Source organism: Vigna umbellata, chromosome 8 (assembly GCF_029865625.1).
Source record: "Vigna umbellata cultivar VRB3 chromosome 8, Vumbellata_1.0, whole genome shotgun sequence".
NCBI lineage: Eukaryota > Viridiplantae > Streptophyta > Magnoliopsida > Fabales > Fabaceae > Vigna > Vigna umbellata.
In genome coordinates, this window is record NC_142172.1 from 29,504,717 (window position 1) to 29,531,608 (window position 26,892).

The following is a 26,892-nucleotide window of genomic DNA, read 5'->3' on the forward strand; positions in this document are numbered from 1 at the left end:
CTCATTATAAGTGGAGGAAAGGGAGGTACAATGCCAATGCACCCAATCAGAACTAAGAAATAATCACATCATTCTGTAAAAGGAGTAGGGTGTGACTCATGTGAGTTTGTTCAGTCTTTGACAAGGTACCTCGCAGGTTTAGGTGTTAGATAAATGCCAAGTGGCTACATTGAACCATGATTACAAGATTGAGATCCCTAACATTGTAGGTGAAGGTTTCCTAGGGTCAAAATTTAATATTATCAACAACCTGAAGGTTTACGTTAGAAGAAAAGGGCATAAATAAAACATAGAAGTTAGGAGTAATGAGAGAAGAGGTTAAGGTTGTTAGGAGGGGTTATTAGTTGTGGTTAGGCGGTTATAACGCCTTAGGATGTTTGTCTTTTAAGGGGGGAGCGTGTCTGGGATGGACATGTTTTGAGTTTGTCTTTGAACAAGTTTGTTCCTGTGTAAAGGGAATTCCTTCCTCTCAATGTTGTTGAAAACACATTCTTGCTTTGCTTTCGTGTGGGTTTTGTGTCCATTTCTTAATCTGATGGAGAATCTAGGTTTCTTGACACCAAGAAACCTAACAATTTGGTCTGACCTGCCGGATCAAGAAGATGGAAAGGCATGGACGGTAGAATGAGTACAGTGGAGAGAATTTTGAATGAACAGGGACGAGCGATTGAAGAGATGAGGGAGGAATCCAGAACCAACTTCCAAAGGCTCAATGATATGATGAGGATGTGTTGCGAAAAATCAAGAACATGGAAAGAGGGTTAGAAGGAAATTGAGGGTATGTAAACGGAGACAGACTAGCAAGAAAGGAGGATACCGAAGAAGAATGGGAGGAAGAGAGGAAGGAGAATTAGAGGGGTTGGATGAAAAGAGTGTAACTTCCGAAGTTTGAAGGAGGGCACCCAGTAGGATGGATATCAAGGGCTGAAAAGTTCTTTGAAGTTTAGGAGGTCTCATCTCAAGAGAGAATCAGGTTGGCTTTCATTAGTATGGAAGGAGGAGCCAGTCATTTGTTCAGATTCTGGAGAAAGAAAACCAAGAATCCTTCTCGGGAGGAATTGACGGAAGCTCTGATTAGGAGGTTTGGAGGGAAGGATATATGTTCGGTTTTTGAAAAATTGGCAGCTATTAGGCAAAAAGGAGAAGTAGAGGAGTACATCCAGGAGTTTGAGATGATACTTGGCCAAACAACGGAATTGACGGAAGAACAATTGTTGGGTTATTTTTTTGCAGGGTTACATATTAATATTAGAAGTCAGATTAGGCCACATAATCCTAAGGATCTTTTGAGAGCAATGGAGATAGTCAAGGATGTGGAAGAAGTTTCAAGGGATGCTAAGTCTAGGGAGAGAACGACGAGCAAAAGTGGTTTCTATTCAGGTCATTATCAAGGCAGAGGAGGGGTTGTTTCCAAAGTGGAAACATTGAAAGGAACTAGGAGCAAACCCGGGAGAAAAGGGGTGGTATATCGGTGGGATCTAAGGTTGGAAGTACTACTTCGAGGGAGAACAGAACCAAGGGGGTGAGGAATTTACCATATCTAGAATACATCGTAAGAAGGGAAGAGAGAAGGTGTTTTCATTGTAGAGGACCATACAACCCAAGTCATAAATGCCCAGACAAGAATATCAAGGTGTTAATCATGGGTGATGATGAGGAGGAATGTGAACATGAGGAAGAGGAGCAGAAGGAACAAATTCGGATGGAATTATCATTATTTTCTACAAGAGGATTGACCCAAACCACCACCATGAAGTTACATGGGTGGTTGAACGAGAGGAAGGTGTTGATTTTGATTGATAGTGGTGCCAACTACAATTTTATTTCAAACAAGTTCGTGGCTTAGTCGGGTTTGACAATAGACGAAACTCTTCCTTACAAGGTTTGCTTGGGAGATGGGCACCAAAAGACCACCAGTAGGTGTTATAGAGATATATCCTTACAGCTGGAGGGATTGAAGGTAAGAGAAAGGTTTTATCTGTTTGAACTAGGAGGGGTGGCCCTCGTTCTAGGATTAGCTTGGTTGGCTTCACTAGGAGAAGTCAGGATTAATTGGAGAAATTTGAATAGAGTTTCAACCAATAGGAGAGGGTGGTGAGAATAAAAGGGGGTCCCTCACTGATAAAAATGGTCGTTACACCTGAGGCCTTATTGAAAGAGACATAGATTGAATTGGTGACGTTGGTATGAAGTCTAGGGAGTGTTGAATTGGAGGGAAGGAAACATAGTGAGGAGCATGTAACATTGAAACAAATGTAGAGTTGGAAGAGATTTTGGGAGATTTTGAGGGAATTTTCAATGAACAAAAAGGGCTTCCACCGAACAAACATTTGAATCACCGAATTCCTATCAAAGTTGGCGTGGACCCAATAAACGTGAGGCCCTATAGGTATCCTCATCTATTGAAGACTGAAATTGAGAAACAGGTGGCAGAAATGTTGGGGACAGGAATAATCAGGCCAAGTAATAGTCCTTATTCTAGTTCAGTGATCTTAGTAAAGAAGAGAGATGGCAGTTGGAGATTCTATATTGATTATAGGGTCTTTAAAAAGACTACTATTCCGAACAAATTTCACATACTAGTCATAGAGGAGCTATTAATGAGTTACAAGGATCCAGTTTTTTTTTCCAAGGGTAATTTGAGGGTTGGGTATAGATCGGGGACTTGTTTTGAGTTTTTCTTTGAATAGGTTTGTTCCTGTGTAAAGGGAATTCCTTCCCTTGGATGTTGTTGAACATTTTCGGTGTTTCCAATTTAATAAAACACGTTCTTGCTTTGTTTTCATGTGGGTTTTGTGTCCGTTTCTTAATCTAATAGAGAATCTAGGTTTCCTGACACCGTTTCCTGACACCAAGAAACCTAACACAACCACTGTTGGATTTCAAAGGCCCTTGTATAATGAATAGAATGAAATTTTTTGCACAATACAATAACAATTTAAATGTTTTATATGTTCTTTTCAGTGAAGCTTGGAGAAACAATATTATAATCCTGGAGTAAGAGAAATTAACTAAAGAAAGACAACAAAAAATCACTGTGCAAGACCTTTTCAGCATGAAGTTGTGGAGAATCACCAGAGCTAAAGTATTCTTTTTCAGTAAGAGTTCCTCCAACTTAGAACACATTTGAACAACTTGCACCATATCTTTATCAACCGCCTGAAATTAAACAAAACGTTTAATTGTCACTAATGTATAAATATACAAATAAATCCACAATCTTGAGTCTTTCAAAAGTTTCCCAAAATATCCTCATAAACCATATATGAAGCTCATTCATAGTTCAAGAAATAAGACCTGACCTCTATTTCTTTCACAGTTGTCTCTTTAGGTGAATTTACAAAATTTCCATTTTCGTTCCTTGCCTTCATATTCTCAATGTTTTCCTTTAACTTAAAGGCTTCAACTTCTATTCTGAGAAAAGAAAATGTATCACATACAATAGGAGAAAAGACTAATAGTACTCAAGCCATAAAAATGGTGTGAAACATTATAGATGAGGAAGAATACGCAGCATCAATGGATCTGGGTAAAATCTCTTGTAAACATGCAGCATTGTTGGTTGGAAGTTTCAGAATCCAATAATATATTCTAGATTTTTAATTAATTCCTTTAAATGCTTGATTTGATAATAGATAACAAAATATATTCAAGGAGCATTGGTTAATTTTTATGGCCGGTAAGCACATAAAGGCAAACAGTTATGCAAATAAAGGAAATCTTAAATGTCTTACTTAAACAGTGTATCTCAGAGACATTGACAAGTGTATACATCACAGTTAAAAATATTGTTAGCGTTTTAAAATAACAAGTGATGCTCCCATTCATCAAACATGAAATGAACAAATATTTATAAGAAAATGCTTTTGATGATCCTACATGCAAAGGTTATCAATGGTTGTAAGTATCGGTATGAAATGACACATTCATCACCAAAGTTTGCATAATACATGTCAAAGGATTAGAGACAAAATAGGTCCCGAATGATGCTACACTCTCAACCCTGCTAAGAAAAGAGATACCGAGAAGGAATATATGAATTTTGTGTCTTGTGTACCCATATGAATATACATATTGAAAAGTGAAATGGTATACAATTATGTGATATAATCCTTTTGTATTTCAATTGGCACATATGGGAACATATATACATATAGGATGGGAGCCTATATATAAAGAGTATCTACACTCTCCTTCAAGCCAAAGGATATAATATGCACCAAGCTAGTTATATACATAATAAATCCTAGGGTTCCACAATTGTTTAGTAAAGATATATACTAATTGGTCATTGGAATTAACAAACTGAGTGATAATGTCTCCAAATAAATATTTTCTCAAATGAAGGGGAATCTATCTCAATATATTTGGTCATCTTGTGAAAACTTGAATTTGAACCTATATAAAGAGCAACTTGGTTATAGCAAATGAGAGAAATTTGTGTAACTTTCCCAAATCTCAATTCTTTAAGAAACTATTTAAGCTAAATAAGCTTACAAGATGCAAAATCGCACTAAACTCTACTCCTACACTAGATTTGGCCACCACATTTTGCTTCTTGTTTCTCCAAGAGATCAAGTTATTGCCAATAAAGACACAATATCTATAAGTAGATCTCGTTTAAGTGAGTCTACCCAATCTACATTTAAATATCTCACAACTCAGTATGATTATTACATCTATAAAGAAAACCTTTTTTAGGGGTCCCTTTGATGTATTTTAGAATACAATGACTGCATTTCAATGTCTTGCACATGAAGAATTAAGAAACTAACTCAGCGTTTTTCAACCAATCTAGTGTATCTCTTAGGATATGAAAGTGGCTCCCCCGACTAATAGGATATAATGTGTATAACAGGAGGAGACAGATTAAGAAGTACTTCTGAGTTAGGTTGTTAGGGTGAGTGAGGTTTCCTTTATATAGTTGAGGGGTCCTGATATGAAGGGGACTTTTGGGATAATTTTGTAGATTGAGCTTTAGCTCTTTGTGAAGGGAAAACCCTTGGAGGAGAGAGTCCTCTCCTATTTTGTGTTCTTTTCAGTCTATACAATAAAGAATATTACTCTTCTTTCTCTTTCCAATTTTGGGTTCCTAATGCCGACTCAATAGAAGTTTAGCATTACGATCCATAAGTATGTCAATGGGATTCGAATTCAATGGCCCAATCTCCTCTAAAATATTTAGTGCACACTTCCTCTAGGAAATAATAAGTTCATTGTTAGATTGTGCTGCCTCTATCCCAAAGAAGTACCTAAGTTTATTGGAGATCTTTTTTTCTGAAAATGATGACAAAGGTGTTGTTTAATCTGTGAGATGCCATGGTGATCAAGGTGTTGTTTAATCTGTGAGATGCCATGGCAATCACACATGGAAGAACAATGTCATGAACATGCATTATTGAGTAGATACCTAACAATTGAATGAGAACAAAGCACAACTTCTCTTCAAGTCATATCAAATTGTTAAACTACTACACTGAATCTACTAAATTAGAAGACTCCCCTTGAGCAACAAACCCAAGTGGTTGCTCTACAAATATTTCCTCCTACAAATCACCATGTAGTAAGGCATTTTTAACATCCAGTGGGTACATGGACAATCCTTGAAGAGTAGCCATGGTTAAGAATAATCTAACAAAGGCCATCTTGGCAACCATAGGTACCATTTCACCAAAGTCTAACCAAAATATTTGAGTTGAACTTTTTTCTACCAAACTAGGTTTGAGTCAATTGTAGTGCCACCATGACAAACTTTGACTACAAAGACCCATAGAAACCAACAACTGACTTCCCTAGAGTTAAAGGAATGAGATCCCAATTACCATTGTTCTATAAAGCACACAGTTTACCAAGCATGACTTGTCTCCAACCAAAGTGGGTCAAAGTATCACCTACAACTTTAGAAATATTGATAGGTTCTTGTGATCAGGAACCTATGGAAAAACACTCGAGAACACACAAAGACAACTTCTCTGAATTATACAGCCTCCTTTTATTGAAAAGAATCAACAAGAATGTGTTACAACGTAACCCGAGAGCTTAACCTCCCTCCAAAGAACTACTAAGAGTTCCCGCGAAACAATAACACTCCAAAACTACTCTCCACCAACCACTAATCCCCCTTTTATATCACTCACTAACAGCACTAAGAGAAACTATTCCTAACTGCCTTGGCAGTTAGACTCTGTGACTTTACCCTCCTCCTATATACAATTAACTCCCTAACATTACTCCCCTCTCCTCCAACAACCTTGTCCCCAAGGTTGAACTCCGGGTATTGCTCTTGTATAGTCACCTCATCTTCCCATGTGGCACTCTCTTGTCCCCCTTCTTGCCATTCTATCAAAACTTGGGGTATTTCCTCTGCTCCCAGTTGTCGAGTTCTCCTGTCCAGCACCCTGGCTGGTCTAAACATTGGTCCATCTGCGTGTAACTCAGCTGGAAGCTCTTTTTCCACTTTCTTCTCCCCCACAGCTTTCTTCAATTGGGAAACGTGGAATATGGGATGGATTCTGGCTGCCTCTGGTAATTGCAACCGAAACGCAACTTTCCCTATCTGCTGTAATACCTCAAAGGGTCCATAATACCTTGCCGATAGCTTCGGATGTAAGCGAGTTGGCATGGATGATTGTCTATGGGGTCTAATCTTTAAATAGACCCAATCGCCTATCTTAATGTCTGATTCTTTCCTTTTCTTATTTGCCTGATTACTCATCGCCTCTTGTGCTTGCCTTAAATGCATTTTAAGCTGTTTCAAAGCTTCATCCCTTGTCATCAAATCTTGAACCACCGACTCCACCCTGTCTCCCCAGGAATAAACCGACTCAAAGCTGGAGGTGCTCTTCCATAAACTATTTCAAAAGGGGAACACCTGGCTGCACTTTGATAACTGGTATTATACCAGTACTCAGCCCAAGGAAGCATCAACTTCCAACTCCTCGGCTGCTCTGAGCAAAAACACCTCAAATACCCCTCCAAAATTCTGTTCACCACTTCAGTCTGGCCATCCGACTCAGGATGGTATGCGGTGCTCATACTAAGCTGAGTACCCTGCATCCTGAAGAGCTCTTTCCAAAATATACTTAAAAACAGGGGGTCTCTATCACTGACTACTGACATAGGGATCCCATGTAACCTCACTATTTCTTGAACGAACTTCTCTGCAACCGTGCGAGCCGAATAAGGATGTTTCAAAGCAATAAAGTGGCTATACTTACTCAGCCTGTCAACTACCACCAGTATTGCGTCAGACCCGTGTGACTTGGGTAGCTTAACTATGAAATCAAGGCTTATTTCTTCCCAAATGGCTTGTGGGATCGGTAATGGCTGCAAAAGACCCTGAGGAGAGGCAGCCAGGTACTTGTGCTGTTGACAAATTACGCACCCCGCGACAAAATCAGTCACCGTTCTCTTCATTCCTGGCCAATATAGTGATTGGGCAATTTTCCGGTAAGTACGAAACACACCCGAATGGCCTCCTGTACTCGTCACATGAAACTCCGCTAGAAGCTTGGGAATCCAACTCGATTTAGCTGATAACACCAATCGTCCTTTATAGTGAAGGCGATCATTCTCCATCGTGTATGCTTCATGGCTCGTTGGGTCCCCTTGAGATCATCCATAATCTTTCGCAGCATGTCATCTTCTTCTACTTCTTTTAAAACCTCTTGAAAGTCATGCCAATAGGCCTGGAAAGTGCCCGTAGTTCTCCCTCCTCTGTACCCCTTTCTTCTTTACGAGACAAGGCATCTGCTACCTTGTTGGAACTTCCTAATTTATAAACTATCTCGAAATCATACCCCATCAATTTGGCTATCCAATTCTGCTGGCTATGCGTCGTTATTCTTTGCTCCAACAGATATTTGAGGCTGCGCTGATCCGTATAAACCACAAACCTCCTCCTCAATAGATAGGGTCTCCAATGCTGGATGGCCATAACCAACGCCATTAACTCCTTCTCATAAATTGACTTAGACCGAGACCCCTCAGACAATGCCCTGCTGAAGAAAGCAATGGGCTTCTTATGTTGCATCAATACAGCGCCCACTCCACTCCCAGAGCATCACACTCCACATGAAATTCCTGTGTAAAGTCGGGCAGTGTTAGCACCAGTGCCGTTGTCATTGCCCTCTTTAGAGATCCCATAGCTGCCCGGGCTTCCTCAGACCACTCAAACTTTCCCTTTTTCAACAACTCCGTGAGAGGTTTAGCTAGCTCCCCATACTTCGGCACAAACCTCCTATAATACCCCGTTAAGCCCAAAAACCCTCTCAATGCCTTCAAATTCTGGGGTTCTTCCCACTCCAGCATGGCCCTTATCTTATCCCGATCCATCTCCACTCCTTGCTCCGAAATCTGGTGCCCCAAATATTGAATCCTCCTTTTCCCAAACTCACATTTCTTTTGATTTGCTACCCACTCCTTCTCTTCCAGCAGCTGCAGTACCACTGTTAAGTGGTGGAGATGCTCTTCCCAGGATGGGCTGTACACCAATATGTCATCAAAAAAAACCAGTACCCATTTCCTCAAATAGGTGCCATTAATCTGTTCATGGCACTTTGAAACGTTTCCGGGGCATTCATTAACCCGAAAGGCATCACCATAAATTCGAACAAGCCTTGGTGGGTTCTGAATGCAGTCTTGGATGTCCTCCTCTCTCATTCGTATCTGGTGGTAACCCACCTTCAAGTCCAGCTTAGAGAAATACCTAGCACCCTTGAGCTCATCCAATAGTTCTTCAATTACCGGAATAGGAAATTTATCCGGTATCGTAGCCTTGTTCAATGCCCGATAATCCACACAAAATCTCCAGCTTCCATCTTTCTTTTTCACTAAAATTACCGGGCTGGAAAACGGGCTTTGACTGGGTCGAATAATTCCAGCCGAAGCATATCTGCAACCTGTTTCTCGAGCTCCTCTTTCACGAAGAAAGGATACCTGTAAGGCCTTACATTTATAGGATCCTTACCTTCCTTAAGCACTATTCGGTGCTGTGAATCACGTGAAGGAGGTAGTCCCTCTCTCTCCATAAACACCTTGCAGTGGGCCCGCAATACTTTTATGAGGTCTGTCTTCTGTTGCTCCGTCAAATCATCCTTCATGTCACCGTTTCCCCTGGCCTCCACTATGCACAGTTCCCACACCAAGAACCATGACTCAGCATCTGTGATTTTTGTAAGTGCACCTGGTTCCACCAGCTGTCTTGCCAAAGCTGGGTCACCGCAGATTTTCTTCTTCTCTCCATCCACCACATACTGCATAGACATCTCTTTCCAGTTAATAACCACCTCACCCAGTTTTGCCAACCATGCAATACCCAATATTAAATCCACTCCACCGAGATCAAACACATGCATGTCCTCCTCTACCTTCACATTTCCCAGCATCAATCCCACCTTTTCACATCGCCCCCTGGTCCACTTCTTACACCCGTCACCCAAACTCACCGCGTATGTGGCCGTTTCTGTTACCGGAAGCCTCAGTTCCTCCACCACCTTCCGGCTGATGAAATTATGGCTGGCTCCGCTATCGATCAAGACTACCACTCATTTTTCTCCTATCAGCCCGGTCAGTTTCATGGTTTTGGGAGGCGTTAGACCCTCCGCCGAGCAAGCCGAGAGCTCCATAGGTTTCGTCTCAAGGTCAGCGTTTTCCTCCAACTCGCCCTCCTCGTCCTCCGCCAAAAGCAGTACTCTCAAGCCCTTCTCCGCACACCGGTGACCCGGTGCGAACGGCCCTCCGCATCGGAAGCACCTCCCTTCTTCCCTCCTCTTCAGATACTCTGGATAAGGTAAGTTTCTGACCATTCGATTCTTATTTTCTCCTCCGGCCGAGCCATTGGCCCTCGCATTGGTGCTATTAGCCACCGTCGCACCTTCTCTCCTGGTCGTACCCGCTCCTTCTAACCACCAGCCCTCGTCGCGATACTGCGATCTCCATCAGCCCTCACTATCGCCGTCGCAGTTCGATTACCCCGTGGGTCATCTTGAGCCCGTTCCAACCTCCTCCGCATGCACGATTTATGGCGTCCTCCACGTCTCTCGCAACTCTGATTGCGACCATCAAATCAGGGGATTCTGAATTCTAACCTGGCCTTTAATATCTTCACGTAACCCCGCCAGAAAGAAACCCAAAATCAGCTCCTCCGATAGGCCCTGGGTCTGACCTAGTAACATCTCAAAACTCCTTACAAACTCTTCCAGCGCTCCTTCTTGCCTCAAGGTGGCCATCTGTTCGTAAACCGTTCCCCGGAACCCACCACCGAATCGATTGATCAACCCATCCTTCAAACCCATCCACGTCCGATTTCTGGTTTTATCCCGCCAATACTTGAACCAATAACTCGCGCTTCCCTCCATACTAATGTAAGCGAGTTCGACCTTATCCTCCTCGGCTACCTTCTGAATGTCAAAAAATCTTTCAGCCCGATTAATCCAAATGTATGGTCTCCGCCTTCGAATGATGGCAGTTCCACCTTCTTCCGCCAGTTGCCCGCGATTCCCCCAGTATCGGCCCTCCCTGGGTTCTCGTTCACCGACTACTGCTCCCTTCAGAACCACCTCCTTGATGGTTCGAAACTCCCCCCATCATTCTCATCAATTGCTGCACGTCGCTCTGATTGCAGCGGTCTCATCTTTGATTCCCTCAACCGTGATCTCCAAGTTATCTAACCTTCCCTCCGTCTCGCTCCCCATAGTTGGCTCCTCCCCTTTGTGATCCGGCAGGTCGGACCAAATGATAGGTTCTTGTGATCAGGAACCTATGGAAAACACTCGAGAACACACAAAGACAACTTCTCTGAATTATACAGCCTCCTTTTATTGAAAAGAATCAACAAGAATGTTACAACGTAACCCGAGAGCTTAACCTCCCTCCAAAGAACTACTAAGAGTTCCCGCGAAACAATAACACTCCAAAACTACTCTCCACCAACCCACTAATCCCCCTTTTATATCACTCACTAACAGCACTAACAGAAACTATTCCTAACTGCCTTGGCAGTTAGACTCTGTGACTTTACCCCTCCTCCTATATACAATTAACTCCCTAACAAATATACACAGAGGAAATGCAAGAGAGACAAGTGTAATAGGAGGGAGACAATCAATGATAACTGAAAGTGATGTAATAAGGGGAAGGATTTTCAGTAAAGTGTGTATCATTACAAAGGGAAATAGGAAGATCAAGCTCAAAAAGGCAAAACCAAAAGTGGCAGAGGAGGTGGTGTCGGAGTAGAGTCAATAGTTGTCCCAATAGGAAAGCGTGAATGTTGCCTACAATGATAAACTTGGAGAGAAGGTAGAGGTGGTGATTCTAGCAGCACACCAGTTATGTCCGTGGGTTCAAAGACAAGAGGATCGTAATGGGGCTTGGGAAGTCTTAAAAAGGAAGGAAATTGACACAAAGTAACAAGAAGACTCAAAAACGGTAACAACAACTAAAATCAAACAACTATAAAGGGAGCATGAGAAATGCATATATCCGTTTTTAGACTAAGGGTAGCCTAAGAAGAAACAATTATGAGACCAAACTGATAAACTAGATATTATCTGTGTTGCAAGTTAATCTTCTTTTGTTAATAAACTAGATGTTTCTATAGGTGGAGCACTAGTAGTGTCTAATTTCTTGGTTGGCATGCATTCTCTAGAGGATGTCGCTCACATTATCAATAGTTTGCAGGGTTTACAATGACTAGATTCATCTCATAGAAGTTCTAAGGTATTTCCTAATTCTTTGACATCTAAAGAAGCTCATTTTGGGGAGGGATTGAAATTAGCTTTCAAATTGGCTAATATGCTTGATGAGTGAGAAGATTCTAATAATAAATAGGATGATGAACCCATTTAAACTACAAGGAAAACCAATAGGGATAAACCAAGGAAAGTTAATACTAAATCCTTCGAAGCAAGGACTTCTACAAAGCACTAATGAGTTTTGCAGGTCTTTCTTTAAATGTGAGAGGGTTGACTTATAATAAATCTATTAATATGTTGTTTGTTCTAGGCATATGGAATTCAAGGTTTGGAATATTTTAAAGATAATCATAGGAAACAATATAAGTGGATTCCATCCATTTATTTTTTTTTTTATATTTTTAGTTTTTTTTTTTCATAATAGGCATTATTTGCCTATTTGTACACTGTAGTTTTATCATGGGTTTGGTGTGGTCCACCCATGTTTTTCTTTTCTTTTTCTTTTCATTTTTTTTAATAAAATCTTTATGTAATAACTGTAATGCCTAGCATGAACTTATTGGGAATAAAAGGTACAATAAAAAAAAAAACAATATTGGTATCTTATAGAGAGAAATATTTTGTAAGATATTTTCCTATATCATATATCTCTATATGATGTAATCAAATCATGTCTCCAACATGGTCAAATTATATATATCTAATACTCTCCCTCAAATTGCAGTATATATATTTTATATGAGACAATTTTGTTAAAAATGCCCGCACCTCAAGATCTCTTAAGAAACTTTGTATATGATTCAATAGGTTACTTGAGCTTATAAAGTAAATAGTTACAAAGCTATTAGGTATTTCTTGTAGGTGTCTTTCTCTTAATCAAAGTGACAAATAATCTTCTATATGTTTCATCTTTCCAAATCATACCTTTAATCATACATACATCCCTAATACATGAAACAAAACCTCAAATTCGAAAAAGCACCACAAAAGATATATATGCTTAGCAACAACCTCATAAGATCAGCATTTACTTTCAGCCCTGAAATTGCAGTTTGTACATATTGAAGCAACTCTTCTCGTTTGGTCTGTTAAAATATAAAGCAGATAGTGAAAGGTATATGGTAGCAAAGTAAGGCAAATAAATCCAATATAATTCTTCTAAATGTGTTTAAGTTCAATACTTTTAAAAAAGTCAATGGTTGTGGTTAGAGCTCAGATTTCACGCAATAAATCAAGATAAGTCAAAAGAAAACTTCAGGAAAAAAAAATTAACGAGATCTTTGCCGTTATTCTTATGAGGAAGAGACATAGTTAGGTCACATCATATGTTTTTTAGAAAAAAAGATATGAATCTAAGAAAGGAAAGAAAGTGCAATATTTTACCAAAAGTCTGGTGTTTGAGAATATAGTTGCCATGTGACAGCGAATTACAAATATGAAGTGGCAAGGAATAAATCAAAGCATCTTGCTAGAATATATGAAAGTGTCATATTTTAGATAATCCTCTCAGGTTGCTTTCCCTATTTCTTCATTATATCTTAAGATTAGTTACCATATTTCCTTATCTTATCATGGTTGATTTCACTAATTAGCTAGGATTTAATTAGCATAAATAAGGGGTAGTCTTTAGGCTTTATGAACACAGCAACACATCAATAAATTGTAATACATCTCCACTAATATCGATTAGTGTTTCATTTCTTCTCACTCTACCTCCATATACCTAAAACTCCATAATTTCAATATATCTCAATAATTTGAGCCTTAAACCAATTAATAGATATAATGTTCAAGACAAAACCAATAAAAGCTTACTAAGTCACATTTGATATGAAGTATCAATAATAATGTGATCATCCATAAAAAGTCACAATATTAAATTTGTAGGTATATCTTATAAACTAGACTTTTCAAGTCTAATTTAACCACGCAAGCGTTAAGGTGAGGTTTGCACATATTTATATAATGTAATTTTCTTATATCTCCAACCAACAGGAGAACTCCTACATATCTCCTGAAACCAAGGATTGGGCGTCTCAAACATGGGACTACATATTTATGGATGGTTCAATGGAGACCTGATAACAAAGGATATGACAAGTCTAACAAATAGACGCTTATACTATATTAGAAAGTGGATTCTAAACCTAATTAAATGTCACAAAACCTACTTATAAAGTTAAGTTGATACCTACTTATATATTATAATTTGGCCATATTTTTAGTTTATATGGATCTTCAATCATCTATATCAACAATAAACAAATAAATTTATGAGAAAAAAACCAATTCTAAAATCATTACCAGAACTTCATCTTCATATCTAGAAANAATATCTATTGACAAATGATAGGTTCACTCTTATATTTTACTGTGTTTAGGCCTCATATTATGTTGAGCATTTTTTTATGTGCTATATTTCAACCAGACCCTAGGGAAACTAACATGACTGCTGTTAAACACATTTTTTGCTATCTCATTGGAACCACTAATCTTGGTCTTTGTTTCAAAGGAAGAGAAACGTATAGATTGCATATATTGTAGGGTTATTGCAAATTGAGAGAAAGAGTACAAGTAGAGGTTGCCATTTTATAGGGGGGAATCTTGTCACTGGGATAAGCAAGAAGCAGGGAACAATCACACTATGAACGACTGAAGTAGAATACATATTAGTTGTTAATTGTTGTTCAACACTCCTATGGATCAAGAATCAACTTAAAGACTACAACGTCTACGAGAGTATGATTTCTATCTTTTGTGATAACATAGTAGCTATTAGTTTATCTAAAAATCCCATTGTGCATTCACGTACTAAACACATTAAAATAAAACATCATTTCATTCGTTATTATGTTTGAAAAGAAGTTATTAATTTACAATATGTGAATATTGAAGATCAACTTGTTTCTATCTTCACCAAACCCTTAGTTGAAGAAAAATTTGAAAATTTGAAAAATCTTTTAAGCATGAAACTTATTAAGTGAATATTTTAAATTCAATGGGATTATTGATCGTCATATAACATTTAGAACTAAACATCATAAGACATATCGTCTAAAGATGTCATGTTTAATTATATGGTCTAAAATAGATCGTCAATAGACATTTCATATTGCATGCTTAATAGTATTTAGCGCTGAGCCCAATTATTAATAAGTGAAAGGTGTTTTAACTTTGGAAAATGATACTTGAACAACCATTTTTGACAACATTTAGACACGCGCACACGTGTCAAAATCTGAGTGGTCCAGTTGGAAAAATTAAATGAAAATGGACCACTCAGATTTTGACACGTGTGCGCGTGTCTAAATGTTGTCAAAAATGGTTGTTCAAGTGTCATCTTCCTTTAACTTTTACAACCCTAGCATAATGGTATAACATGTATTTATTGAGACATGATGGTAATTATGACTCGCTCATCATAGTTCCCCAAAAAGCCCTTTTCTTTCTGAAAAAGTTACCGCCTTTTTCCAATCATAAACACCAAGCTTGCACTCCAAGTCTCTCACATTTTCCCCTCAAAGACTTTCCCCTTCTGATACTCTCTCAAACATTCTGCATTTTCCTTCTCCCAAAGTTCATTAAAACCTCGACTCTCACAAATGGCCGATCAACTGAACCTAACTGTTGAAGATTTTTACGCTACAACAAGGAGATTACATTCCCTCGACTCTCATCAAGATAAACCAGTGAAGTTATATTCCGAACACTGGATTGACCTTCAAGAACTTTGCACCTATGGATTCAACGTCCCCACTTGAAAAGTTCTTCGATCGGGACACTCTCATTCTCCTTTAGTTGGTGCGACAATTTTGGCACAATGTTGAACTCTGCTATCGCAGCTTGGTCTCAAAAGTGCTGGGAAAGGAAGTGGTGGTTAATATTGACACCATCGTTGAAGCCATTAGGTGACTCAGGCACACCAACTGTTATTACGATGGTTGAGACAAGATGTACAGCAATAACGACACTGTGGAAAGGGTGATTTATAGGAGCAACTTCAAGCACGAGCTCATCTGTGCATAAATCATTTACAAGGAAATGACGCCTTACTCTAAGGTCTTGTAACATGTATGCTCCAAGACTTTTCTTCACAAGCATAGCTCAAGAGACCACATCACAGAGCTGGGGAGGTAATATATTGACCGCTTGATGACTGCAGTTCCTTTCAACTTTCCTCACATAATCTACATTAACTTGATGTGCACCATCAAGGACTTACATGAGAAACCTTACAATGATCTACTACTAAAATCTTATTAACAGAGTGTCTACATCAACTTGATGCGCACCATCAAGGACTTACATGAGGAACCTTACTATGCCTACTACTCAACTTTTATTTACAAAGTGTTGGTTCACCAAGGAATCGTCGATCTCTGATAATACTGCTAAATTAATAAGGACCAATATTTTGGTTTTTGGAGCATTTAGAGGCATGAGGTTTGGTGTTGTTAACTTGAAGCAATGCACCTTGAGGTGACTAAGCTCGAGAAAATACCTCCCACAGGAGACGAAAAAGAGAAATAATTTGGCTCATACTCACATGATTGAATCCATGAAGGAAATGCTCAACATCAAAGGATTCAATAAAAAGGCATGTTTAATCTCCTGCCGCAGAAGTTGCAGTGCCTACCCTTAAACATTCGATGCTCCACAAGCTAATCATCTAAGGTTGCCACCCATGTATCATCCATTCCACCAACGTCCATCCAACTTACCATCACAAACCAACCAACCCCACCACTAAACACTCCACCCACCTTAATCCCAAAAACTCCCACATTCAGATCTCAAAAACAAAATTATACATCAACTCTGCCAAAACTCATCAATCTTCCCACCCACAACCATCACCAAACCTTATTTACCTTACTACCAACACCAACCATCCCAAACCTTATAAAATTATAAAATTCACCATTTTAGTTAGATGATAAAATTCATCTATAAATATCATTGCAGTTTTACTATTTCTTATCGTAAACACAAGCCTTTTTTAATCCCCTTTTAGCTTCATTGTACTTTGATTAATTATTAACACCTAAACGAGATTAAAAATATTGTATACATAGAAATGATAACTTTCGAGTGTAATTAAAAAGTAAATTTTTCTTTCCTGGGACTAAATTGATAACTTATTCCAACTAGTATTATATAAGAAATATATGTTGTGTTCTAAGCAATCATAAATGTAAGTTGGACAGTCAGTTTTGATAAAATGGAGCGGTATTAATAGCAGTAAAAGAGAAAATATTCACCATTTTCTTTTAAAACGTCATACCAGAATCAAAATATCAAATACTACAACTTTTATCGATACAATAGAGAAGAAAACTAATAAAAAAAATCTTTCAAATGTAAAAAAATACATGAATTATGTGCTAAGAAAGCATAAATGATTAAATGTAGAAGGTCAGCAGAGATATTTTCTTCCGAAAGTGACGTGCTACCAGAATTTTCTGTTGATGCTGACAACCGCATATGTGAACAAAAAATGAACAGGAGACATGCTCATCTCCATATACATACAGGTTTTGCTATTGTGCTTATTTCATCCCTTTACCTTCGTCTTCGTTCAGAATCCGATTTCGGAAATCATTAACCATGAGAGGCAACCCTTCTCTAAGTGGGACTTTTGGTTCCCAGTTCAGCAGTTCCTTCGCTTTGCTAATATCTGGCTTCCTCATATGTGGATCATCAGCAGTGTTTGGCTTGTATTCTATTGTAGCACTGGAATCAATTGTTTCCTTAACAACCTGCGTGTTTATAAAATCATGACAATGACAGAATATCCATAATAAAGTCATTTCAATCTCACTTCACTCACCAAACGTGTGAACGCCACAACTAATTTGCTATATCTTAGGCTATTCATTAAGGAGTGAATAAAAATAAAATGCAGATGCCCCACACCATATTCTGACAGAAATAGGAAAAGGCATAACAAGGAAGAAATGAAATGAGAGAAGAAAAGAAGACTTAAGATACCTCTGCAAGCTCTAACATGGTAAACTCCCCTGGGTTACCCAGGTTGAAAGGTCCCACGTGTTCACCTTCCATTAAAGCCACCAGCCCATTAACCTGTGGGTTGGAAAAGAAATTTAGTTTACCATTGCATCATGACCATTCCTCACCAATTCATATCTCCTTCATTCTTAAATTCGAACTTGTCCTATTTTAAATCAGGTCGAACAAAGCTAGTTGTATTTTTTATTTTAAACTAAAGAGTTACAATTTGAAAATACAAGCTTCACACACCCCTGCCCCCTATCTCATTCCCCAGATAATAAAAAAAAAAAAACTCAAATATATATCTTATCTCATTATTTAAAATCTGTTTATAATCCAAGGACGAAGGATTCAGTGAAATATATTTTCCAAAATAACTATAAAAGAAGACATGTTAGTTATATACCAAATCAGAGACATATTGGAAACTTCTTGTTTGCTTCCCATCACCATATACAGTCAATGGTTGCTTACGAATAGCCTGCAAAAATAAACGAACGAATAAATAAAAATGAATAGTATAAGAAAACAACGTCTTCAAAATAATTTGAAAATAAAGAAAAGAAAGTCAAACCTGTGCAACAAAATTGCTAACGACACGACCATCGTCCAAACACATCCGGGGTCCATATGTATTGAAAATTCGAGCAATACGAACCTGTAAAACACAAAACCAGACCAGTCTCAATAACATGTAATTTGCAGAATTTACCATAGGTAGTTTAAATTTCTCTTGTATAGGATTAAATAATAATTTTCTCTGAATAAAAAATTTGTTACGCATATAAAGTCATGCATTGCATTAAAAGTCTATCAAAACCTACATATAAACAACACATGATCGATCTCAAAAGATGTCATGGAACACATATTGCCAGCAACCAATAGTTTAGAATTAAAAAGGTTTGTTTTAGTAAGTGCACTTGCATACACACAAAAGAGTTTATCTGAATCTATTTTGTGTTATAGTAATCAGTCCAAAATATAGCAAAGCAACTTATCCAAAAGCACTATAGCAGGACAGCAAATAGTGGGATGGTCATTTTATTATAAATACAAGATAAATAATTTAGAATCTATATACCATACACCAATAAATGTTTAAGCATAGCGAACCATCCAAAATTAAAGATAAATCCATAATGTATAATCAAGACTAATGCTATTATTACATCGAAGTCTGAAACAATATCACGAACAGAAGGGGGAGAGAGGAAGAAAACAGAGAGATGTGCAATATAATGTGTGATGGGGCGGAGGGTGAGATACAAAAAGGAAAAAAATGAGATTATACAAAACGGAAAACAATTATTATAGGAATATTAATCAAATAAAAAGTCACAGCCAAACACACAATTACTACTAGCTAGAGCTATAATTAACAATGAGAGAAATAAGAAGGCAGGAAAGAAGTTCAAAGAAAAAGGAAAAGGATGGAATTTGTAGAAAAAAAATAACTGACAACAAAGTATGGAAAACACAACATATAACTAAAGACATATCGTGTATGCCAAGCTATGTTGCAGGAGCTGAGGCCTGTAATCTCTACTCTGTTTTTAGAGCCACAAAACAAAGGTTGGAGGTAAGCTTGGCCAGAAAAGGGATGGGTTGGGCAAATTAGGAGAGTTTAGCAGAAACAAAAAGGTTTAGGATATTTACATTTTTGGGTAAATAAAAAATTGACTTAACCGACCAAATTTTAAAAATAATTACCAAAACAGGTAAGCTGTATCTAAGACAAGATTTTCTAAATTAGAATTCTAGTTTCAAAAAACAATTTACTGATACTCCTAATTTTTTAGAAACATACTGTTAGGCAATTAAAGGTGTACGTGCGAAAGAATAAGAAGGGAGGAAATAAGCAGCGGGAAAGGTGGTTAGTTGTTAGAAGAGAGAGAGGGAGTATAAATAACAAACAGAATAGGAGAGAGGGAGATCGGATATTTTACATTTGGGAATAGACTGGACATTTTCCAGTGGAGGAAGGGAGGCTTCCTTGGGTCCCCAACCTGTAAATTCTGTCTTTCCATACCTTACAGAATTAATGAAATACATATACATTCATCTCTTTTCTATTGATAGAGTGTTGTGAGAGAGGAGATTCATCTGTTAAGGTTCCCTGCATAAAGGAACCTAACACATACCTATTTCGGTAATTGTTTAACAAGTTTCCCCACAAACATGAACATCCCAGGTTTAGGATAGGACAGGGAATAGTTGTGCCATCCTCCACTATTTGGTTGGCTGTTATTTGGGCAAAATTTGTGCAATGCAAAGATGCTATACTTTCCTCCAGTAGGCAGCTGCTGCTCTACTGGGCTACAGAGAATCATATTGTACCAATTAGCCTGAATAACCATGTTTTGTTCTGGTTTATAGTAGAACGTAAAAATGATGTCATAACTAACAGCATATCTACCTGTCAAACCTAGGCTGACTATCTGGTTTATATCCAAAATTAAAATTTCGTAACTCTAGTTGAAAGAACATTCAGGATATACCACTGCAACAGAAAAATTAACTGCACCTGTTTTCAATGAGTTTTAAAATAAATAGGTAAGAGATGTAGCAACAAAAATAAAAAAGGTGCTTAAGTTAAGGACGAATGACCAAAAACATGTAGATATTCGGTTGAAAAATGTAGCACCAAATACCTATTTCAGATTCTTAATCAGAATCCAACATTAGCAAAGTGGAATATGTATTAACCAACTCATCCTATAGGAAGAACTTTTTCTCCTTTCTCATGGAAGCTGCTGTCACTTCCAGCAATAGATATCACATTATATATGCCTGATTTTTTATCAATTTATTAATTTATTCTAGGAACTTCACTCATTATTTATCAGCAAAAAGGAGACTCTCCACGGTCTTTATTTCTCTAATAATCGTCCACAAGTTTGGTTAAGGCTTCCTCTATGAATGAAATTAGAACTGGATTTCCTTGCAAACAATCAGACAGTCAGCTGCTCTCTGATAAGAGATGGATACTGAATCTTCAGCATTTAGCTACTGATAAACGTGTGCATGTTACACTTCTGATCAGAAAAGGTTACAGAAAATTATATACATACATTGGCGGAAGTTTAATATGTTCAATAATGTAAGGGCTGAACACTACAGTGTGATACAATTTCCAGTGTGTAAGACTAGCAAACAAACAATCTAAATAATTTAACATGACAAGTAAAATTAATAAAAGAAAAATATGGAAGGGAAATAAACCACATGTAATCCTGTTCTCAAGTTAAAACAACACGTCATACAATACAGATATAATACATCACACTAAACTTATCATCCAACAACATCGAATAACACATCAAAAATAAATAATTCAAACTATTCAATGAATTCAACAAACACATAACCTACCTCAACGCCAGCACCTCGATGATAATCCATGGCCAAAGTCTCCGCAGTCCGCTTCCCTTCATCGTAACAACTCCTCTCACCTAAATTCGCCAAAGGAAACCACAAAGTTGAAAGATTATGTTAAAACATAAAAGCTTGGTGTATTCACTCACTCGCTCACTCACCTATTGGATTGACATTTCCCCAGTAAGTCTCCTTCTGAGGATGCTCCAGCGGATCACCGTAGACCTCACTGGTGCTGGTAAGCAGAAACCTAGCCCCAATTCTCTTCGCAAGGCCCAACATGTTAAGCGTCCCCATCACATTCGTCTTGTAAACCAACAATTAAGGATCACAAAATTCAAATAAAGCAATATTTAAAAGAGAGTTCAAAAAAGGGGGAGTCGGTTAGAAATTAGAAGGATATGATGGTCTTCACAGGGTTGTACTTGTAATGCACCGGCGAAGCGGGACACGCGAGGTGGTAGATCTGATCCACCTCGAGGAGAATCGGTTCAACGACGTCATGGCGAATTAGCTCGAACCTAGGGTTGCCGAAGAGGTGCACCAGGTTCTCCTTTCTCCCGGTGAAGAAATTGTCAATGACGATGACGTCGTCCCCACGCGCGATGAGCTTGTCGACGAGGTGGCTCCCGACGAAGCCCGCGCCACCGGTGACGACGATGCGGGGCCTTCGGCCGGTGATCCCGACGGGGACCCGGCCGGTCTGGGGCCCGGACAATCGAGTGAGGCCAGAGCGGGGGAGGAAGTTATGGGACTCGGGTGGGCCTAAGCGGGAGAGCGTGGGCTGGATGATGAAAAACGTGGAGCCGATGAGAATCCCGACGAGGATGAACAAAAGACGCTGCTCTCTGAGGAGATAGTTGATGGATCTGGGGAGGGATCTGGTGTGCTTGATGGATTTGGGAGAGTAGGGTGAGGCCTCGCTGCTCCCCATCTCTTCCTCCCTTCTGTGATTCAGACTGGGTTGCTTGTGAAGCTGTTTCATCTTGCAGTTAAAAACAAAACGCAACGCTAAGCGTGTTTTTGACCAACGTTGTTTTCTTTAACTGCCAAACAGAATTTTCTTTCTCCCTTTTTTTCTTCACACGATCTTTTTTTTTTTTCTTTTATGATCCACAGTGCGAATGAATGCAACTGTTATAGGGATGGAACACCAACATTCATCAGAAAGCGTGGAATTGAAGGTACTCTGCCCTCGCCATGGATGCCACTTTTTCTATATTACAAACGATGTGTGCCAACTCCTACGTGAATGCCTCTCTCACCATCATTTTCTTTTTTTCTTCCGCATTTAAATTAACCGTATTCTTTCCTCACTTGTAATTTCTTTTAAATTTTATTACAAATTAATGGTTTACATTTTTCTTAACTTTTAAATTTTATTACTAACGAGATCTCCACAGTGCTCAATACCTTTGCTTAAACTTTTTATTTGTTAAATTAACTTTACATGGAATGAAAATGACGTTAAATTGTTTTTAACTTTATTTTTAAACTATTTCGAGACTGTGCATGGGTTGGTTGTTTTTTTCTTATATTTAATATTTTTATTAGAAAATAAATAATATAATTATTATTATATTTGAATAAAATATTTATTTGGATCATGTGTGTATTATAATTGTTTATAATATGTAAACATAATATTGGAATAAAAGGGTTAATAATATAAAAAGAATAATTAATAACTAACGAAGATTATTCAAATATGTGAAATATATAATTATAAATACATTTGTGTGTAGTTGATGCATCATTATGTATGTCTAAGAGGTGTATGTACATACGTACGGACAACAGGTTGTTATTTTGTTATTATAAGTTAAATTTTTAAAATATGGATTTATGAGTGGATCATAAATTTTTATAATAATAATTAAATGAATGTGTGTTTGGAATGAAAAATGTTATTTAGATAAATTAATATATTGTTAAATGTATTTAATCAATATATAAACAGATTTATTTAATATGTATTGTTATATTTGTTTAACTTTGGCATGGCTAGATATGTTTAATTAGCGTATCATACTTATCATATATGTATCAGTGGACATCTTTAATTAGTGTATAAACAAATTCATCTATTGTATATTATTAGACTTGTTTGATTAATGTATAGACAAACTCAACTAATGTGTATTGCAAGACTCATTAAATAAGTGAATGGACAAATGTGTCATCCTTCCTTTAGAGTGTTTTTCTTCCTAGTCAGTGGTTGCATGTCACTCTAAGAATGAAGAGAATTCTCCATAGGTAGAGGTCACATGTCCCCGTCTCGTTAGAGAGGATTTTCGCCACTTGTTCTTCTCCTAATCACTAGTGCAAAAACAACGTATAACGTCACACGTTCAACGTCCAACAATAGCCAACGTTAAAAATGATCGATGACATTTTTGTAAATAAATGCAATTATTAAACGTCGTTTAAAATTGTAATTCGACGTAAAAGATATAAAACGTCGAATGCCCCAACGTTAGACGTAAAAAGGTTAGTGAATTCAATAAAAATTTGAGCGGGAGATTGAAAATTCATTCACTTTATCTTAGCGCGCGAGACCCTCTTCTTGCTCAAACTTTTCTCGAACGAAGTTTGACGACCATCACATGTAATCTTTCTTTCATTTGATACAAATGCATGTTAATTTACTACTTTAGGTATGATTTTAGTTTGTTTTGACCGATTATTTTTGTATTCTTGTCCTTCATAGGCACATTCTGCTTTCTCTCTCACTTGTGGCAACGCTTTATTCCGATGAACCATGGTTAGTTTTCGTTTTCATTTTCGTTTTGAAGAACTTATTTGTTGAACTTGTTTGTTGTTATTTTTTGTTAAACTTGTTTGTTGTTGTTGTTTGGTTGAACTTGTTTATTGTTTGATTGAACTTGTTTGTTGTTTGTCATTGTTGTTTGTTGTTGATACTATATTACACGTTCATGGTTCATGCTTTACAAAATACCAAAAATTGAAATTTGTTGTTTTTCTGCTTTTCAAGTCTCGTAGAGTTGTAAAAAAGATCGCAATTAATTAAAAAAAGGGTTAAATATGTTTTTAGTCCCTAAACTATTGGCCGTTTCTGGTTTTCGTCCCTCTTTCAAAATAAGGTACAATTTGGTCCTCATTCTTTTCGAAACTTTGGTTTTAGTCCTCGAAAACTAACGCCGTTAAAAATGTGCTGATGTGTCTAATGGTAGACTGACACAATTTTTTTTCTTGCGTTGAGTCAGTCTTTCTTACCTTTTCTCCCTCTCTCTCTTTCCCTCGTCTCTTCCTTCCATCTTCCACCCAACCTCCCCACCCTCTGCAAAAAGGGATACCCTTTCCCTCTCCTTCGAGTTCTAAGACTGCCGCCACCCACGAAGCTAACCGCTGTTGCCTCTGCCAAACCGGCCTGAAGCGACGCTGGAGGGATGTTAAAGGATTTGGTGAGATGGGTGTCCATGGCCCTCCCTTGTTGGACTGAGAATGTCTGTAGTTGTGCTAAGATTGTGTTGAAAACGATGGTGCACGAGAAAATGGGAATAACCGATAGCAATATCTTCACTTGCTCAACTTGCCCAACACTGCATAATCTCCATGTGCTTTCCTTTGTGTATGTCCCCTCTTGGACTCTGATACAAGCCTTATCCAAGAACCTGATCAAACGTAGTGCGTGTACAAAATTTATTATAAAATTGATCAGCAAAGATGCATGTACTGCAAAATTTGGATGAAGAGTTTGAATCTTGAGGTTTATAAAGCTATTTTGTGCGAAAAAATTATCCGTATTTCTCTTTGTAAGTGAAAAAAAAATACAAGAAAGTATTTCATTAAACATTCTTAATCTGCAGACATTGCTAACAACGTCTAACTGATTATCCAACTGCACTTTTAAGTTGCATTATCTCTTCTAAATCCTTTGCTTTAGCCTCCCTCTCTGCATACTGTCTCTGACATTTTTCAAATAATTCTGCATCCATTTCTATGAACATTTTCTAAACGTTCACGGTCAGTCCGTGAACAGCCTGGTTCCAATGACTCTGGATATTTTTCTCCAATGCTTCAAATATGATTGGTAATACTACAGTCCTGTTTTGGGCAATTAAGCTGACAATGTGCTCATTATTCCACAAAAAGAGAGTTCGTTCTGCAACCTGCATTGCCAGGTATGCTTAAGTATAGGGTTCAGAAGGATTATATAAAGCTAAAAGCATCAATAGACCAAGAATTACAAAACAAAAAATAAATAGAGATTCAAAGCACTCAGGATTCTCACTTCCGTATTTTGATTATGACTGGAAAGATAAGATTTGTAAGAGATGATTACAGAATCAAATCAAACAAATAATTTAAAAAAAGAAACGTGAAGACATTGTGGATCCTGTAATGATAAAAGACCATAATTATAGCACCTTAATGGAAGAAATCATGGAAAGTAATTAACATTTAGCTTGAACTTTGGAGGCAGACCAAATGTTTCTATTTTAAATATTTGGGATCTTAATACAAATGAGGAGGGTGAACCCTAGCACAATAATAAAGTTGTACCTTGGTGACCAATTGGTCATGGGCTCAATAAAAGAGTTGGGTTTTTAAAGAGATAACCTCAGAGAAAGGTGGGAGGTGATACCTGTGGGGAGGTTGGGTGGAAGATGGAAGGAAGAGAAGAGGGAGAGAGAGGGAGAAAAGGTTCAACGCAAGAAAAAAATTGTGTTAGTCTACCGTTAGACACATCAGCACATTTTTAATGGCGTTAGTTTTCGAGGACTAAAACCAAAGTTTCGAAAAGAATGAGGACCAAATTGTACCTTATTTTGAAAGAGGGACGAAAACCAAAAACGGACAATAGTTTAGGGACTAAAAACATATTTAACCCTTAAAAAAATAAAAAAATTGATTAACGTCGTTTATTGATAAAATTCGACGTTAAATTTAACGTCGAATTTTTTAAATTCGACGTGAAAGACCCAAAATATTCGACGTTGTACGCTGTTTTTGTACTAGTGAATAGAAAAGATTTTCTCCTTGCTCTCTAAGTTAGCCAATGTGGGTTTTTTAGGTCTAGCTTCTACAAATTTGGAGAGCTCTTAGCCTATAAATAAGGTGTCTCTCACTCTTGTGTTCACATTTGATTTAGAGTATTGTTATGCGGCCAATTTTGAGTCATACTACTCTTATTAAGTCACCCTAGGTTAAAACAACCCAAGTGGTCTCCTCTAGCCACCTTCCTCCAAGAGTTAGTTTAACATCTCTTAAAGCATCACTAAACACCACCTTCATCACCGTAAAACATCAAAAGGTCGAGTGTTAAACTGATTTTTGTCGCCTAAAATCAGAACAAACTCAGTTTCCCCACTAATGTAGTAGAGGGATAACCAAGGATCAATCCAAGGACTCAACTAATTCAGTTTCAGAATGTAAAGTTAATTCTTGTTACTATTTATTAACTATTAACTACTAATGCAAGGTGGGGAAATTTAAAATGAATGAAACTAAAATAAAATTGAAACTAATCTAAACTAACATCTGTTTAAAAAATAAAGAATTTGAAATGTAATGAAAGAGAAGAAAATAACAGTATCAAAACAGCAACAAAATCTACTTACTACAACTTCCTACAATCTAAATAGAACTCAATTGCTAAAAATGAATAAGGAAAGAAAATCTTTGAAACATAAATGCATAATAGAAGCAGAACCTAAATCTAAAAGAATGCATTAACAATCAAGATATATTTCTAAACTAAGCATCAAATCTGAATTAGAATGTAAAACATAAAACCTAAAATGAATCATCAAATCCTACTCTAAACAGAAGTAACTAATAACAA

At 37.6% G+C, this 26,892-nt stretch overlaps 3 protein-coding genes across 3 annotated transcripts; all 3 read right to left on the minus strand.

The window, feature by feature from the left end:
- Positions 1-6,145: 6,145 nt before the first annotated feature.
- Positions 6,146-6,775, minus strand: LOC148194415 (uncharacterized). The gene has a single exon (XM_088097222.1). It carries the CDS (start codon positions 6,773-6,775, stop codon positions 6,146-6,148), a length of 630 nt encoding a protein of 209 aa, XP_087953348.1.
- A 2,062-nt stretch (positions 6,776-8,837) lies between these two features.
- Positions 8,838-9,806, minus strand: LOC148194416 (uncharacterized). The gene is made up of 2 exons (XM_088097223.1): positions 9,599-9,806; positions 8,838-9,538 (listed from the first exon to the last, which is right to left on the minus strand). Exons 1-2 carry the CDS (start codon positions 9,804-9,806, stop codon positions 8,838-8,840), a joined length of 909 nt encoding a protein of 302 aa, XP_087953349.1.
- A 7,123-nt stretch (positions 9,807-16,929) lies between these two features.
- On the minus strand, positions 16,930-22,360 carry LOC148194417 (UDP-glucuronic acid decarboxylase 1-like). The gene is made up of 7 exons (XM_088096246.1): positions 21,486-22,360; positions 21,245-21,391; positions 21,081-21,160; positions 18,280-18,363; positions 18,112-18,186; positions 17,685-17,777; positions 16,930-17,452 (listed from the first exon to the last, which is right to left on the minus strand). Exons 1-7 carry the CDS (start codon positions 22,066-22,068, stop codon positions 17,243-17,245), a joined length of 1,272 nt encoding a protein of 423 aa, XP_087952372.1. The 5' UTR covers positions 22,069-22,360; the 3' UTR covers positions 16,930-17,242.
- Positions 22,361-26,892: the final 4,532 nt, after the last annotated feature.

What these genes read in the sequence shown, in the direction of transcription:
- LOC148194415 (XM_088097222.1), bottom strand. Translation starts at nt 6,775, where the DNA reads ATGACAAGGGATGAAGCTTTGAAACAGCTTAAAATGCATTTAAGGCAA.
- LOC148194416 (XM_088097223.1), bottom strand. Translation starts at nt 9,806, where the DNA reads ATGGTCAGAAACTTACCTTATCCAGAGTATCTGAAGAGGAGGGAAGAA. An exon ending in CTCGGCTTGCTCGGCGGAGG is followed by an intron (nt 9,539 to 9,598) that starts GTCTAACGCCTC and finishes AATGAGTGGTAG; the next exon opens with TCTTGATCGATAGCGGAGCC.
- LOC148194417 (XM_088096246.1), bottom strand. Translation starts at nt 22,068, where the DNA reads ATGAAACAGCTTCACAAGCAACCCAGTCTGAATCACAGAAGGGAGGAA. An exon ending in CAACCCTGTGAAGACCATCA is followed by an intron (nt 21,392 to 21,485) that starts TATCCTTCTAAT and finishes TGTTGGTTTACA; the next exon opens with AGACGAATGTGATGGGGACG. An exon ending in ATCGAGGTGCTGGCGTTGAG is followed by an intron (nt 18,364 to 21,080) that starts GTAGGTTATGTG and finishes TGTGTTTTACAG; the next exon opens with GTTCGTATTGCTCGAATTTT.